Source organism: Quercus suber, unplaced genomic scaffold (genome assembly GCF_002906115.3).
Source record: "Quercus suber isolate HL8 unplaced genomic scaffold, Cork oak 2.0 scaffold_24, whole genome shotgun sequence".
Lineage (NCBI taxonomy): Eukaryota > Viridiplantae > Streptophyta > Magnoliopsida > Fagales > Fagaceae > Quercus > Quercus suber.
Window position 1 is genome coordinate 1,885,055 of NW_027069489.1, and position 16,702 is coordinate 1,901,756.

The following is a 16,702-nucleotide window of genomic DNA, read 5'->3' on the forward strand; positions in this document are numbered from 1 at the left end:
ACAATAAGTTTCAGAGCCTTTTTTGTTCTTTATACGAGCCTGACCAACTTCGCAACAGAGAAATCTCGGAATAAACCCTGGAGCAACCTCATCACCATTTTATGTAGACTACAAAACTAGAGGTTCTTATTCAGGTAATCTCGGCCATTCCTCACTGCTTTTTTAATATTAATATATGTTTTATGTGTTTCTTATTATTGTTATGCGTTTGCTGTAGAAAATCTATAATGGGTTTTGTCACTGATTTTGAGTTTAGATTTGATATTTTGTCATGGAAAAATTTGCTTACTTTCAAAAATATTTCTGGGTGTTTGTCATTACTGTCAATCAATGTGTTTGGGCTGCTGAGAGAGAGCAAACAAACACAAGTAAAAGAGAATTTGAGGCTTTGGAATTTTATATATTTGTGTAAGCAAAAAAATATGGAAGGAAAATGTTCAAGTTAGAATTTTGATCAAATGGATCCACTCATTTTGATTGATTAAATTGAGTACATATGAGATGTATATGTATTTCTGAGCCAACCCTTTTGTTTTGGACCTTTTAGTTCACAGCTGAAACTTACATTCAAAAGCTTAACTGCAATGTGTAATAAATATCCCAGAGAGAGAGCGAGAGAGGAGTACAAGTTTTACTCCTGCTGAGTGTATTTATGCCATGAAGAAAGGTATCTTATTAAGGCTTATGGATTTTGTAATTCAGGGAAACCATCAAAATCATGGAGGCAATTACTCGGACACGGAATGCCAAAGGCAGGAAGGTTAGTGACAAATGGAGCACTAATGAAGGCATAGATAGAATAAGCAAATTACCTGACTCAATTCTTCAGCACATTCTAACATTCCTTCCCACAAGAGATGCTGTTGGAACAAGCATATTATCGAAGAGGTGGGAACACCTATGGATGTCCATTACCAGTTTTGTGTTTTGTATGCCATGTGAGTTGATCTATAAGAGGGACCTCTTCATGAATTTTGTGGAAAGAGTACTAATGCTCCGTGACTCCTCAGACATAAAGTATTTTGCACTTGCATGTGATGTTCTGTGCGATGCTTCTCGCATCAATACATGGATATTGTATACACTACAACACAATGTTCGAAAGTTATTTCTTGCCCTTTGTGGACTCCTAGATGCATACACGTTTCCTCCTTGTTTATTTAATTGTGATTCACTAGAAGACTTAACTCTAGAGATGAGCCATTCGACTAAAAAGATGGGCCGTGTGCTCAAGCTTCCTCGTTCTGTATGTTTTTCAAGTCTCAAGAGCTTGTATCTTAAGTATGTTACCTTTGAAGGGGACTATTCAACAAAACGGCTCTTTTCAGGTTGCCCAGTCCTGGAGAATCTGACTTTAGCTCTTTGCAAGTGGGGGAATGTGGAAGCTGTCTGTATATCTGCTCCCATGCTTCGAAACTTGACCATTTATGAAACAGAAAATCGAGACAATTGTCAAAAATTGATTTTTGGAACGAGTCTTCAAAGCTTCGTTTACATTGGTGGACTCTTAAGTGATTATTGTTTTTATGATTCAACCTCACTAATTAAGGCATATTTTGATGTGGGATGTGGAAGCTTCATTACTGAGAGGGCCACAAGACACAGAGGAGATGCTTATAGGGCAAATAAGCTTCTTAGAGGACTTTCTCATGTGAAAAACCTAGCATTAACTCCTTACACTCTTAAGGTACAACTCCATTGCTTGTTAAATGGATAAAAGTGTTTCTAATTTTCATAATTTGTTTTCATCGGCATATCCTCCAAAGGGTTCTAGTCCTGACGAGTATGATACTGTTCCTTAGGTTCTCACATATGCAGAAGAATTCATTGCATGTTTGCCTGTGTTTCCAAATTTGATCCATCTTGAATTTCATGCGGAGCCAATGGATTTTGCTTGTGGGACACTGTTGAGATTACTCCAAAACTTGCCTTGTCTTAGTTCTCTTGCTTTTGCAGAGGTAACTTTTTTAGAACCTCAACTTTTGCTTTACCATTGCTGTCTGTATTTACTATTGCATTGGGAACTTGTATTTACTACCATTGCCACTATGGACTTATGGGTAAAGCATGTGTTCTATGATGACAATGTAGGGAATCTGCCTTTCCACTTATTGTGAAAAAACTGATTGGAGACTGGCTCCAGTTCCTCCTTGTTTCACTACAAGACTCAAGACCATCAAAATATGTAATTTTTGTGGAACTGAAGGAGAACTACATGTAGTAAAGAATTTGCTGAAAGATGCTACAACATTGGAGAAAATGGTAATATCTTGTTCTCTTGTAAAGTTCTCAGTGGGCTCAGGGAGGCAACAGGAGGTTCGTGAACAGTTACTAATGCTTCCCAGAGGATCAATAAGTTGTGTAATTGAAATTTCATGAGTATTTCCTAGGTTTGTTCCGATCAAGACTGTCCATTCCTGGGCCTTTTATCCCAAATTCTCTTGGTACATGTAATGCTTTTGTCAGGTTTACATTACTTCAAGCTTTGGCTTTACACCTCTGATTATATCATAGGCCGGTGGTTTTTCTCACTCTCTATTCTATAAATTCTTCTTCTTTTTTTTTTTTTGGTTGTTTAGAGGATCTTCTGCCTATTGACTGAATAGCTTTAGAAACTCTAAGCTGAGCACATCAATTTTTAATTCTTGCCTCCTGAGAGGTATGATGCAGTTTCCTTCTCCTCCAAATCTGCTGCTAAATTTCTTGATTTGGTTTGGTGCTTTAAGCTCTAAACAGCTAGAATTTGGCTCTAGCCCTTTCTTTCCTTGTTTGATGATCTACCAATCATCTATGAAAATTCTAATGTTCTCTTAGTCACTTGAATTCTGAGTTTTGGTTTTCACTTGTGGGAAAATCTTCTCTAGTTCTGCTAAAGAATGCGACAGTTTTGGAGAAGACTGTTAATTCTTCTTATCCCTTGAAACTAAAATGCAAGGGAAGCATAACCTATGTTTGGATGGAATAGTACATTCTCGTTTCCTTATACTCTCCATTTGCCTTCGTTCCACATACCATAGAGAAACAAAATGTGATTTATTAAACACAATGTTCGGATGAAATTGTGCAATTGATTTTCCTTGAGCCCTTGGGTTGCCAACCACAGTTGGTCATTTCTCAGTGTTCATTTCCAACATTTCTCAGAACAGATTATGGCAGGACATCTATAGTCTTATGTTTTGATTTTGCACTTCTAACTTCAATTAAAGACCAAAGTTATAGAAATTGTACCTTAGGTTCCTCAATTAAATTCTTTTATGTGATTGTATTATCAATGTAGCACAAAAGATGTTACCTTCCCTCAAGGACAGTTATATTCAATTGTTGTTCATTGGTCAATACAGTCATATAGTTGAATTTAATTGGAAATCATATTAATTATTCAACTAATTGCAGACTTACTTAAATTTTGTCCATTCTCGAAAGTGTAAAGCTCATGCTTTGGATGCTTCCTCAATCCTCATCCTGCCTTTTGGAAGGTAGAATAATATTCTCAAACCATTATAGCTACAAGCTAATTTCACTTTTGGATTGTTGCTCGCTGTAATCAAATCCATTTTGTGGTGTAAACAAGGGTAAAATTCATTCTTGTCCTTTAACTTCTACTTCCATTGCCAAATTAGTTCATAAAGTTTAATTTTGGTCCACTTCGTCTATCATTTTGGCAAAATGAATCAAACTGGTTCTTCTTTCCAAATATGTTAAGTAAACAATGTGTTAAAAGTTGTGATGGAAGTTTCCACTCCACCACTGAGAAAATTATAAATCTTAGAAAAATTCTTTAAACGCTGATAAATTCCAAAAATACTTAATATATAATGTTTTCCTTTCACCTTTCACCTTACCTTCTCGTGATTCAAAATGTGACATTTTGCCCATTTGAGATTACCTCTATTAGTCTCTCATAACCCACCTCTACATTTTCACTATTAAAAACACACATTTAGACGAAACAAACAAGAAACAAATAAAAAAAAATTAGGGTTTCAAAAAGGGATGAACATTACAGATGAACTTCCAAACAATTACAAATCAAATTTTTTGAAATTAAGTACAAATCAAATCCCATAGATCACAACAAATACAAAACAAGATCCCGCAGGGGAGGGGGGTAGAGAGAGAGAGAAGCGGGCAAGGAGGCTCCACCATGGCCCACGAGTATAGGTTAACATATGAGAGGGAGAGAGAGAGAGAGAGAGAGAGAGAGAGAGAGTCAGAGGTTTAAGAGGCAAGAGATCGGGGGGAGGGGAAGCACTGTTGTTGGTGGTAGTGGTGGTGAGCATACAGTTGGATCAGCTTCTCTCTAGGATTTTCCATGGGTTCCTTAGATTTGCTTCTCTCTCGCTTTGTGTGTGTGTGTGTGTGTGTATCTAAGAGAGCCACTGCTTATGTGTGTGTTTGTCTGAAAGTGTATATAAGTGTAGTTTGTGAATGCTTTTTGGATTTGAGTAAATATGAAAATTTTATTTGGATTTATTAGTTCAAGAACGTTCATACCAAGATGAAGCGTGTTCTTAAATTAGAGATTTACAATTTTTACAAATCTTCTTTTAGATCTTATTTCCCTTGATTTTTTATGTTTTTCTTTTCTTTTCTTTTATTGAGAAAAGAGACTTAAAAGGAGAGTAGAAATACATATTTACCCCATTTTTAACGGAGGTATATTAGGGGAGATTAAAAGAGGTAATTTCAAATAGGCAAAGTGTCAAATTTTGAACTGCAGGTGGGTAACATGAAAACGGGTCTAACTATAAGTGGGTTTATTGTAATTTTCCCATCCAGAAATCTTTATGTTGAATCTCTATTTTTTTTTTTTTTTTGATAAGTAAGCAAATATAAAATATTTAAAAAAAAATTAATCGTGCAAAACGGCTCCATGGACCAATGTTATGTTGAAATTCTATTAAATAATGTTCAATGAATTGATTTTATAATTGTTTTCCCCCTTTTGCATTGTTATTATTATTTGTATGTTTTTATTTGTATGTGAGTCCCCACAACTTTTAGAACACTTTATTAAATTAATCCTAAGCTTAAGATGAATTTTTGTATCTCCTTACTTTATTTTTCAAAACTTACATCTAATTTTGTATCTAAATTTATTTAATCATTTATTGGGCTAAGTCGTATGAGGCATTGTGTTTTTTACAGACATATTGGCAAAAAATCAAAATCAACATTATGTATCTCATTACTTCTATTAATGAAATTTTCAAATTCCAATAAGTGATAGATTGAGGATTGGCTCTACAAGGTAAATTTCACTATGCAAAAGTACATAAACATAAACATCAAAATGCATATGCATGAAAGAACACATTAAATTCAACAATAAGTATATACCCTAGTGACTTAAAATTTAGTTGTTTATATACAAAAATTCATAAAGAAGAGAAATTTTAATGAGTCTTGAAAGATAGTAATAAAGATCTTTTTAATCATGTTTTGTCAACTAGTTTTTTCTGTAACATTTTTTATCAATAAAATAAAAAATTTTATTATATAGTTTTAATATTGATTTAATAGTTTAAATTGACGAATGTACTATTTGCATATTAATATTCAACAATTTTTGCACTTATTTTCAAATAATAAAAAGTTACAAAACAACTAATACACGTTTGCACATTAAATTTAGAAAAAGAAAATATAAATCTAAGGAAATTTGCACTTATTTTCAAATAATAAAAAGTTACAAACAACTAATACACGTTTGCACATTAAATTTAGAAAAAGAAAATATAAATCTAAGGAAAAGTCTTTATATGTTAAAGAATTCCAAGAAGACGAAATAAATAATACATTTTTATACATCTAAAATATGATATGTTTATACATAAATAATTATTTGTTGTAGAATTTCAATATTTTTTAAAAGTATTATTGTCTTTATCTAACATTCTCATTCACATTTTTTTACTGATAATAGAAAATAACTCAGGTTTGACTTAATTATTGGCCATGATTTAAAGTTGGATCTTGCACATGAAGACTGGAAATCATATTGGCCTTGATTTACTTGAATTCAATTGGAAATCATATTAATTGTTTAACTAAGTGTAAACTTAATTACTTAAATTTTGCCCATTCTCTAAAGTATAAAGCTCGTGATTTGGATGCTTCTTCAATCCCTCAAACTACCTTTTGGAAGGTAGAATTCATACTCAAAACCCATTGTATATACAAGTTAATTTCACTTTTGGGTTGTTGATTGTTGTAATCAAAACCATTTACTGTTGTAAGCAAAGATAAAATTCATTCTACTCTTATAACTTCTACTTCCATTGCCAAATTAGTTCATAACCAAATTAGTTCATAAAGTTTAATTTTGGTCCACGTACTTTGTCATTTTGGCAATTTGAATTAAACTAATTATTCTATCCAAATATGTTAAGTAAATAATGTTTCAAAAGTTGTGATGGAAGTTTCCACCCCACCATATGAGAAAAGAAGAAGGCGTGAAAAAAAAAAGAAAAAAAAAATGATAGCTATGTGTTGAGTTCCAAAATGTGACAAGGAACCCAGCCCATGAAGACAAAGAAGCCCAGCCCATGGAGACAGAAAAAAAAAGTGGGTGTGGGCCTTAACTGGAGGAAGCCTAGCCTATGAAAAATAAGGAGAGCATGAAGGCCCAAAAGTCCAATTAGTAAAGAAAAAAAATTCAAAGAAGCTTGGGAAGGGAGAGGACCCGAGTTTAGGCTACGGATGGGTTCTACATTCCCAGGAAGCAGATCCCTTAGGGAAGTTTGAAGGGTGCTGATTAGGATGTGGACAACTCAGAAGATGGTCTGGGAACAAGCCACACTCATTTCAAAAGGAAAAGAAATCGTAGAAAGTCCTGTCAAAGTCAAGCTCCTGGATGTAGAAAGAAGTGATAAGGACAAATGATGCCTTCAAGATCAAAGACTTGTTGAAGGGACCAAGGGACCTTGGGTAAGGCAGGGGACATAGGGTAAAAGGAAGGTGGTTAGAGGCATTTTAAGTCCACCATTCGCAAGAAGGAATCCATCCCATTTTTGGAAAATGTCAACTTGTGAGAAGTCAACATCAAGGTCGCCGGACCCTTGAATCGTACTTTTAAGGCCTTGGAAAAAGATTAGGTAGCATTGACCTCAGAAGAGAATCTAGGTTGACCCTAAGGAAGGAGCTTCCACGAGTAGAAAGTCTATGTATGAACTTTCAAGTACGAGTTTCCAGAAGAGCAAAATAAAAAGAAGTAAGGATATGACTAACTACCAATATTTCAGACAAAGGGGACTTGCTCTAGTACCCAAAAGGAAAAATGGAGAAAACAGTAATTTGGAAGGCCCTCCAAGGGAAGTATAAAAGGGAGAGGCTAGGAAGATAAAAAGGGCATTTAGACGCACAAGAGACTAGGAGAGAAATACAAGAAGTGGGTTTTAGGTTTTTTTTTTTTTTAATTATTTTTTTTTCTTCTTCTTGAGTATTAAATTCATTAAGAGATGAGAGACATTGAAGAAGGTCCTATGTCCAGATATTTGAGGAGCAGCTCAAATTCAATGGACTCAAATTTCACAAGTCTTGGGAACCCAAAAGGGGATTAGCCAAGTCTATGATCTTTGAGGTGTATTGAGCCTTGTAAAGTATCCTCACAAGGGTAGGACCAAATGTACTCTAACGCTTGACTTAATCAAATTAAATATAACCTTCTTTGAGGCATTCATATTCATTATTGATTATTTTGCATTGTGTATTTGTTGTTCCTTCAATATTTGCTCAGCCAATATATATATGTTATGGATTTCACTTGTCTTGTGCACCAATTGGTTCATATAACGGCTTAAGTGGGTTGCGGTGGGCCAAGCCCAGTCCAACCAACACCTACCTATCCCTCCTAGTTCCCAGGATCCCCTATCAGCACTGTGCCTAGGTACTATAAAAAAAGGGACTCACAATGTGTAACAACAATGTCATTTATTTTATTCTCTCCCTCTCTCTCTCTCTCTCTCTATATATATATATATATATGTATGTATGTATGTATGTATAGGTATATATATTGTTTTGGTTATATATGTGATAGTTTCAGAGGGGAGGGGGAGTGTATATTTTGCAACAAATTGCTCTTTTAGATGTGTATATATGTTTGTATGAGAATGTTTCAAACAACAACAACAACACACAACTACTCATATATAACAAATGATAATTGTATGGACATAACTTTTAAACGTGTCAACTCTTGGTCAATCAATATACTACACATTCCACTCAAATAAAGGTGACATCCTTGTAGGTCTCCCACGTCAACAATTATCTCAAGAATCTATACATTATCTTATTTGTATAATGTAGAGTCTATAGTCATTTAAGATCCATATGTTGTGGTTGAGAGGAAGGGTATACATATTAGATTTATAAAATACCAAATTCTTTTCACACATGAAACCATATAATCTATTGCATAGAAACATTTTTTTGTGAATAGTTTTTAGAATAATTTCTCTATGTAAAGATACCATTTTTATCATGAGAAAGTCGAGGGACACCACAAAATCTCACAATATTCTTGTTTTGAGTTGTGGCAGATCAAGGTATAATATTTCTTTATTTTATTTTATTTTAGTTTGACTTATGATGAGTTGACATCTCTGATTGTTGCAAAAATTTGTGAGAATCTGTTGTGTTTGTATTAAAAGTGTTGCTAGGGATACTGTAAATTAAGTAATGCTAAAAATGTGATGATTGATTATTGATAAGTAAAAATGTGATATTAGTGGTAAACCTAGATGAAAACTGTTAAGAATTTGACACATAGATAATTTCTAAAAATGCTATAAAATAGTTCGTAACTACAGGTTGTAGCATTACAGTTATAAATTATGACATTCATTGTTATATCAATTTGTAAATTTTATGTATTAAATTTATAGTACCACATTTAACATTTTCCCTATAAACATCACTGCTACATAGATACAGAGGATTGGTGTAGGCAAAGTTTGAACCTTAGATTTTTTATTTAACGGTAAGAAATTTTAGTAGTTGAGTTAATTATAACCCACAAACATATGTTTATTAGATTTATGGTGTTTTTGGATTCTCACAACTCATATTTATTGTTAAGTCAAGTTATAAATATTTTTTATCAAAATTTGAAGCAAAACTTGTCAATACTCAATATGATGCTCATAGGTTTTTTGGACCATTAAGTTAATTTTACAAACATATTAGTTACATGACTAAAATTGAAACATATTATATTAGTTATGTGGTCACATTTAGAACCTGAGTCTCTCAAACTCGAGTTCAATTAGAGAATATCAATCTTAACATATTAGTACCACATAAGCTCACTGCATACGATTCTTCTAAACTTTCAGATGTTGGCGAAGAATTTCATGGGAAATTAAAGGAGAGAGTAAGTAATTGAACCTATTGTGTACTCACATGAATTTGTAAGATGACCAATGAGAATAAGTATGGTATGCAGGATGATTCTTTGTGTGAATAAATATACAAAGAAACATCACTCTTAATGGAAGGGTTAAACCATTCATCATCCCTATTCTATTAGAGGAGGTATCTAGAGTTTCCGTTACATGCAGTAGAAAAATTAGATATTTTTTCATACTATTCAACTTGGCCCAAGTAGGCTCAATTACTTACTGCCTAACTCGGCACCATGACCAAAACAGCCTTAGGTTTTTCCTCAAAGTAGAGTCATTGTTAACCAATCAACATAGGTTAAACATAGTTTGGGAGTTGTTAAGGGGCTGTTTGGATTTGCTGTTTCCATAACTCATAACTCTATTTTCATAACTCATAACTCAAAAATGGTGGAACCCATGACTCAAAGCTTGTTTGGATTTTGTTTCCAGTTATTGTTTCCATCACTCAATTTTTTGATTTTTGAGTGATGAGTTATGGAAATTGAAAACACATTTTAGTTATTTTCAGTTTCCATAAATCTGTTTTCAATGGCATTTCCATAATTAAACATACACCAAGGACCCACCAACCGCAACTTTTGACTCGCTCTCCTTTTTTTTTTCTTTTTCTTTTTTCCACTTTTCTTTCTTCTTTCTCTGTTCTTCCGTTCGGTCTTTCTTTCTTTCTTTTTTTTCTTCATTTTCACCTTTCTCATCTCTGTTTGTTCTTTCTTTCTTTTTTTCTTTTTTCTTTTTCCTTCCTTTTCTTTCTTTTTCTTTTTTTCCATTCCTTTTCATTGGGTTTCTGGGCTTGGGTTTTTTTTTTCTTTTCTTTTCTTTCCTTTTCACATTGGGTTTCTGGGTTTGGTTGCAAACAATCAACCACATTTCTCAATCATAAAAAATAAATATATAAAAAAAAAAAATAAATAAATAAAAAAAGCATTACCAAACCCAAATTTCTCCACACAAAAAAAAAAAACAAAAAAAAAACACCACACTTCTCAAACAATCTCCAATTTTTGATGTTGATGTTGTTGTTGATGTTGATGTTGATGTTGCTGCTGTTGTGGCTGTGGTGGTTTCAAATTTTTAAGGAGCGGAAAGTCAAAAATGATCGGTTGCTGCTGTCGGAACCTGGGCACCTCGAAAATGGGCCAGCCATGGTCTTCTGGTCCATGAACGATTTGACCAGGGCGCTCCGGCTAACACACCTAAACCCGTTGCTAGCTGAGTCAAAACGATCGGACCCATTTTCGATCTATTGGACCACGAACTAGAGAGAGAGAGAGAGAGTTTGAGAGAAGAAGAAGAAGAAGAGGAGGCATAGAGTTTTTTTTTTTTTTTTGGGTGGTGTTTATATTGTTTATTTGTTGGAATTGAACATGTAGTTGGCTTTGTGTTTGGTGGTTTTAAGAAGAGTGGGTCCCACAGAAAGTACAAAAATTGGGTGATAAAATTTTGAAAGCATTTGCCAAACGGGTGGGGTATAGAAATTGGATATTTGGGTGATGAGTAATGAGTGAGAGTGATAAGTAATGAAAAAAAAAAAAAAAAAAAAAAAAACCAAACAACCCCTAAGCTATTGGCTTGGGGACAGTATTTTGAGTTGCTTAAGTAGTTCACTAGAATATGGAAAAATCTAGGGATACACTTTGTCACACACCACAGCTTGCAGATGTTAAGTAGTAATGGATTACATTTCACCAATAACTCTAAATAGTGTGGTGCAATAGTAGAAACTCTAATATCAATTCTTGTTATTTAGGGCTAGCGAAAGCACATTCACACGAACAAGAAAATAAACAATCACACCAAACAACTCCATGCCCACATCCAAGGGTGATGCCAACCAAAAATTCTCTACCAATGATATGGATTATAATGAGACTACAAAACCTTATTACACTCATAACTCACACAAACAAATACTCACAAAACCTCACCAACATAAACAAGATCTCTCACAAACTCAACTCACAATCTCAAAACTCCAATGCACCCAATAACTCTCTCACACTTACAAAACAACAAACTCTCAAACACATAACCACGGGTAATCTTTCAACCCAAAATCTATCAAACTACTCTTCAAAGAAACCCACTCATGTTCTTCTACAAGTCTCTCATCTGCCCATATGAGAGGAACCTTGGGCAAAAGTCATCATATCCTTTGCCACAACACGTATTATATAAGGCTTAAATGTATTCCTTGATTCAAAAGGTATACTTATTCCTTCTTCAATAAGGCATAATTTTCTTTCTATGTTCAGGATATTCCTATCTTCCACGCCAAGAAAATTAGAATTAAGAATTTGAAACAATATTCAACAAATAGGATATGAACATTGTGTTAGAAATTAAAATGTTTGCTTAGTAAATATAATTGGTTATAAAAGTATTATTATTTATTTCATAATTACAAAATAATTGATTAAATTAGTTATGACATTACCAATTTGACCTCATTAGACCAAAGAACTAGGAATTAGACTCTTTTTGGTTTTCTATTCAATGTGGTTGGTAAAACCTAAAAAAAAAAAAAAAAAAAAAAAAAGATCCTCATCCTCTTATGGTAATCACAAAACTAAGATCAATTTAATGATGTGGAGCCTATAAAGTAGAATGAATTTTGTTTTATCACATAAATAATTTCTATCCATCTAATGACCAGACATTTTTAAAACAGTTTTGAAAGTATAGGGATTAAAGTAAAACAATTTAAAGTATAAGAATGATTTTTAAAATAAACCTGTTACCAAAAAATTTTTTAAAATAAATCTCAAAATATGATGACCAAATATGCAATTAAATCTTTAATTTATTTTATTGAAAATTTGACTACTGAGGGGCCATCTTTGGCGATAGTTATTAAAAGTCGATAACATCGGTCCTAAAATGTACCGTACCATAATACCATTAGTAGGACCCTGTTAAGATGGCACTTTAGGCAAGTCGCTACAACAAGTTTCATAGCCTGACCAACTTCACAACAGAGAAACCTCGGAATAAACCCTGGAATAACCTCATCACCATTTTTATGTAGAACTACAAAACTCGAGGTTCTTATTCAGTTAATCTCAGCCATGACTGATTGCTTTTTTAATAAAAATATATGTTTTACTTTCATGTGTTTGTTTTTATTGTTGTGCGTTTGCTGTAGAAAATCTATACTGGGTTTTGTCACTGATTTTGAGTTTAGATTTGATATTTTTTCTTGGAAAAAGTTGCTTACTTTCAAAAATATTTCTGGGTGTTTTTCATTACCGTCAATCAATGTGCTTGGGCTGTTAAGAGCGAGCAAACAAATACAATTAAAATTAAATTTGAAGCTTTGCAATGTTATATACTTGTGTAAGCAAAATGAATTGGAAGAAAAATGTTGAAGTTAGAATTTTGATCAAGTGGGTCCACTCAGTTTCATTGATTAAATTGTGTTGACAATATAAAGAGAGAGAGAGAGAATGACTGAATAGTCAGTATATTGATGTATATAAAACAATGTACAAAAGAGAGCCTTATATATGCTAGATATGTGTGCAGTACAAATAACATGAGTGCAGTACAAATAATATACTGGGCTAAGCCCAATGGGCTAATCTAGCCTAATCTATACACTAACATCCCCCCTCAAACTCGAGGTGGCAAGGAGGAAGCCAACTGGAGTTTGGATATAAGATCTCGAAGACGACCAGGCTGGTGAGACTTGGTGAAGATATCAGTAGGCTGGTCAGCAGATGAGATGGAGAACAACTTGAGATTGCCTTTCTTGAGATGCTGGCGAGTGATGTGGCAGTCGATCTCAATGTGCTTGGTGCGTTCGTGGAAGACATCATTATGAGCAATGTAGATAGCACTACGATTGTCACAATAAAGAGGAGTAGCAGTAGGTTGTAGAGCATCCATGTCAGCCAAAAGCCAACGAAGCCAAACAAGCTCGCAGGTGGTGTCGGCAAGGGCACGATACTCAACCTCAGTACTGGAACGGGAAACAACATCCTGCTTTTTGCTACGCCATGAGACAAGAGAAGTACCCAACAGGAAACAGAAACCTGTAATAGAGCATCGATCAGTTGGATCACCTACCCAGTCCGCATCTGAATAAGCATGAAGCTTAAGAGAAGACCGAAAGGAGTAGTGTAGACCATGATAAAGTGTGCCCTTGACATACCGGAGAATCCGAAGAACAGCAGCATAGTGGACAAACGAGAGGCATCCATAAACTTACTAACCATACCCACGGCATGTGAAATATCTGGATGAGTAACAGTGAGATAGATCAGACTACCAACCAACTGATGATACCGAGTAGCATCAGATATAGGTTCACCATCCAAGGGTGTGAGTTTTGCATTGTATTCCAAAGGAGTGAAACAGTCTTGTTGTTAGTGATACCGGCTTTGGAGAGAAGATAAGAAGCATATTTAGCTTGGGAAAGATAGTATCCATCAGAGGATGAGGTAACCTCAAGCCCAAGAAAATAGCTGAGAGTGCCCAAATCTTTCATCTCAAAATGCTGACTACGGAAGTGCTGAAGAGAGCGGATACCTGCAGAATCATCTCCAGTAATAATCATATCATCAACATAGAGAAGAATAAGAGTGATACTAGCAAAGGATCTTCGGACGAAGAGAGTAGTGTCATGAGGACTTGAAGTGAAACCCTGCTGAGCAACAACTGAGCTAAACTTTTCAAACCAAGCTCGAGGAGCCTGCTTGAGGCCATAAAGAGCACGGCGAATGCGACAAACTTGACTGCCTGAGTGTGGATAGCCAGGAGGTGGTTGCATGTACACTTCTTCTTGAAGGTCTCCATTAAGGAAAGCATTCTTCACATCCATTTGATAAAGAGGCCAACGGCGAACAGCAGCCACAGCAATGAGACATCTGACAGATGTAAGGCGAGTAACAAGAGCAAATGTTTCCTCATAGTCAATGCCGTACTCCTGGGTAAAGCCCTTGGCAACTAGGCAAGCCTTGTATCGTTTAACAGTTCCATCAGCCTTGGTCTTGATCTTGTAAAGCCACCTACAACCTACTACAGACTGACCAAGAGGCAAATCAACCATATCCCAAGTGTGATTTTTATGAAGGGCATCTAGTTCATCATTCATAGCTTGCTGCCAAAGAGGGTCAGTATGGGCCTCACGATAGGTGTAAGGTTCATAGAGGGTGGCAAGGGCAAAAGAGCAGTGATAATCAGAGAGATAAGGGAGAGGAATGCTTACCCGAGTGGAACGACGAAGTTCAGGACCATCAGGAGACTTAGGAGAGGGTGGTGCCACAGGATCCAAGACAGGCAGGTCATATGTTGGGGACAGAACCAGAGATGAGTCGTCTGGAGAGGCAGCCAATGTTGAGGAATCCTCCACAAGTTTAGGATAGAGAGGAAGGAAAAGATCAGTCAAAATGGGAGATTCAGAGGAAAAGGATGTAGGAAACTGCTGAAGACTCGTGAAAGGACGATGTTCCCAAAACTAAACATGATGGGAGACATGAAGACGACGAGAAATGGGATCATAGCAGCGAAACCCCTTTTGAGATACACCATAACCAAGGAAACAACAGAGACAAGCACGAGGTTGGAGCTTTGTTCGTTCATGAGGAGGAAGAGAGACAAAGCAAGCACAACCAAAAACCCAAAGAGAGGAATAGTCGGGGGTTTGACCATAGAGAAGCTCAAATGGTGATTTATTGTGTGTAGTTGGTGAAGGGATACGATTAATGGTGTATACAGCAGTGAGTGCAGCCTTACCCCAAAAGCGCTCAGGAAGAGAGGCAGAAATGAGAAAGGTGCGGACAACATCAAGAATATGACGATGTTTTCGTTCTGCACGACCATTTTGTTGAGAAGTGTAAGGACAAGACCGCTGAGTAAGTGTACCATGATTGTCTAAAAAGGATAGGAAAGATTTATCATTATATTCTTGAGCATTATCTGATCGAAAAACTTTGACGGTGAGATTGAACTGTGTTTCAATCATTTTATGAAATGTTTGGTAAATAGACACAAGTTCAGACCTATGGTGAAGCAGATAAATCCAAGTATATCGAGAAAAATTATCCACAAATATGACAAAATAGCTAGATCCCCCCTCAATAGGAATAGGTGCAGGACCCCAAATATCAGAATGTATAAGATCAAAAGGTGCAGAAGAAAATGAGTCACTATTATTAAAGGGCAATTTTGTTTGTTTGCCAAAATAACAGGAAGTATAATCAAATTTTTGAAATTGAACTGAACCTAAATGACCTTGAGAGACTAACAACTGAAGACGAGATAAGGATGGATGACCAAGACGAGCATGCCATAGATCAGGTGAGGAGGTGGTAGTGGTAGCAGCTGCAGAAACAACTTGTGAAGGAATCTTCAAGTCATGAACCTCAAACATGCGACCAACCTTATGGCCTATCCCAAGCACTTGACCCGTCCGGAAATCCTGCACATCCACACCATGATTAGTAAAGAGAAGATCTACGCCTAATTCACAAAGTTGACCAACAGAAAGCAAATTGAGGGATAACTTTGAGATATGAAAAGTGTCACTAAATGATAAACAAGGAGAAGAGATTGTTCCTTTATGACTAACAGGCATAGGAGTTCCATCAGCTGTGTAAATGGTGATTGGATGTTCTAAGGGCACCTTATCAGAAAATTGGGATTCATCAGGAGTCATATGGTTACAACATGCAATATCAAAAAACCAAGGTTGTTTACCTGAGGTGACAGAAAGGGCAGTGGAAGTGCGGGATAAAACCTATTGAACAACTGCCTCAATATCAGCCATAGTAAGTGAGGAAGTCAAAGATGGACCTGTAGGAACCGATGGATTTGAAGGACATATAACAGCTGCCCAAGGAAGAGAAGCTTTATTCTGCTCTTGCACAAATTTTTGCAGTTTGCGACAAACTGAGATGTCATGGCCTTTAGCACGGCAAAACTCACAGCGAGTACTTTTGGAAGACTGAGAGGTGGGAGGCCTAGAGTTTATTCATGGAGGAGCAGTGAATGTAGCAATTGGAGGCTGTGGAGATGGTGTAGCCAATACATGATCAGATGATGACATGTGATGAGTAGGCCGACGGTTCTCCTCAGAAATTAGCTCCTTGACTACAGCATCAAGAGAAGGAGTAGGAGACCGACTAAGCAGAAAAGCCCTAGTAGACTCAAAATCCTCACGCAAACCCATCATGAAGTGCATAAATCTACGGCGATCCCGATATTTGACAAAGAGCTCAATGTCCTTAGAACACACTAGTGGAGGATCTGCAGCAGAAAGTTGTTCCCACATAGTAGAAGTCTGAGAATAAAAA

The 16,702-nt window shown here is 35.7% G+C and overlaps 1 protein-coding gene across 1 annotated transcript; it reads left to right on the forward strand.

Moving 5' to 3' along the window:
- LOC136061064 (F-box/LRR-repeat protein At3g26922-like) lies at positions 1-2,531 on the forward strand. Its single transcript, XM_024043249.2, has 4 exons — positions 1-134; positions 703-1,687; positions 1,803-1,958; positions 2,092-2,531. The coding sequence occupies exons 2-4, from the start codon at positions 719-721 to the stop codon at positions 2,377-2,379; spliced, it is 1,413 nt and encodes a 470-aa protein (XP_023899017.2). The 5' UTR covers positions 1-134; positions 703-718; the 3' UTR covers positions 2,380-2,531.
- The last annotated feature ends 14,171 nt before the right edge of the window (positions 2,532-16,702 follow it).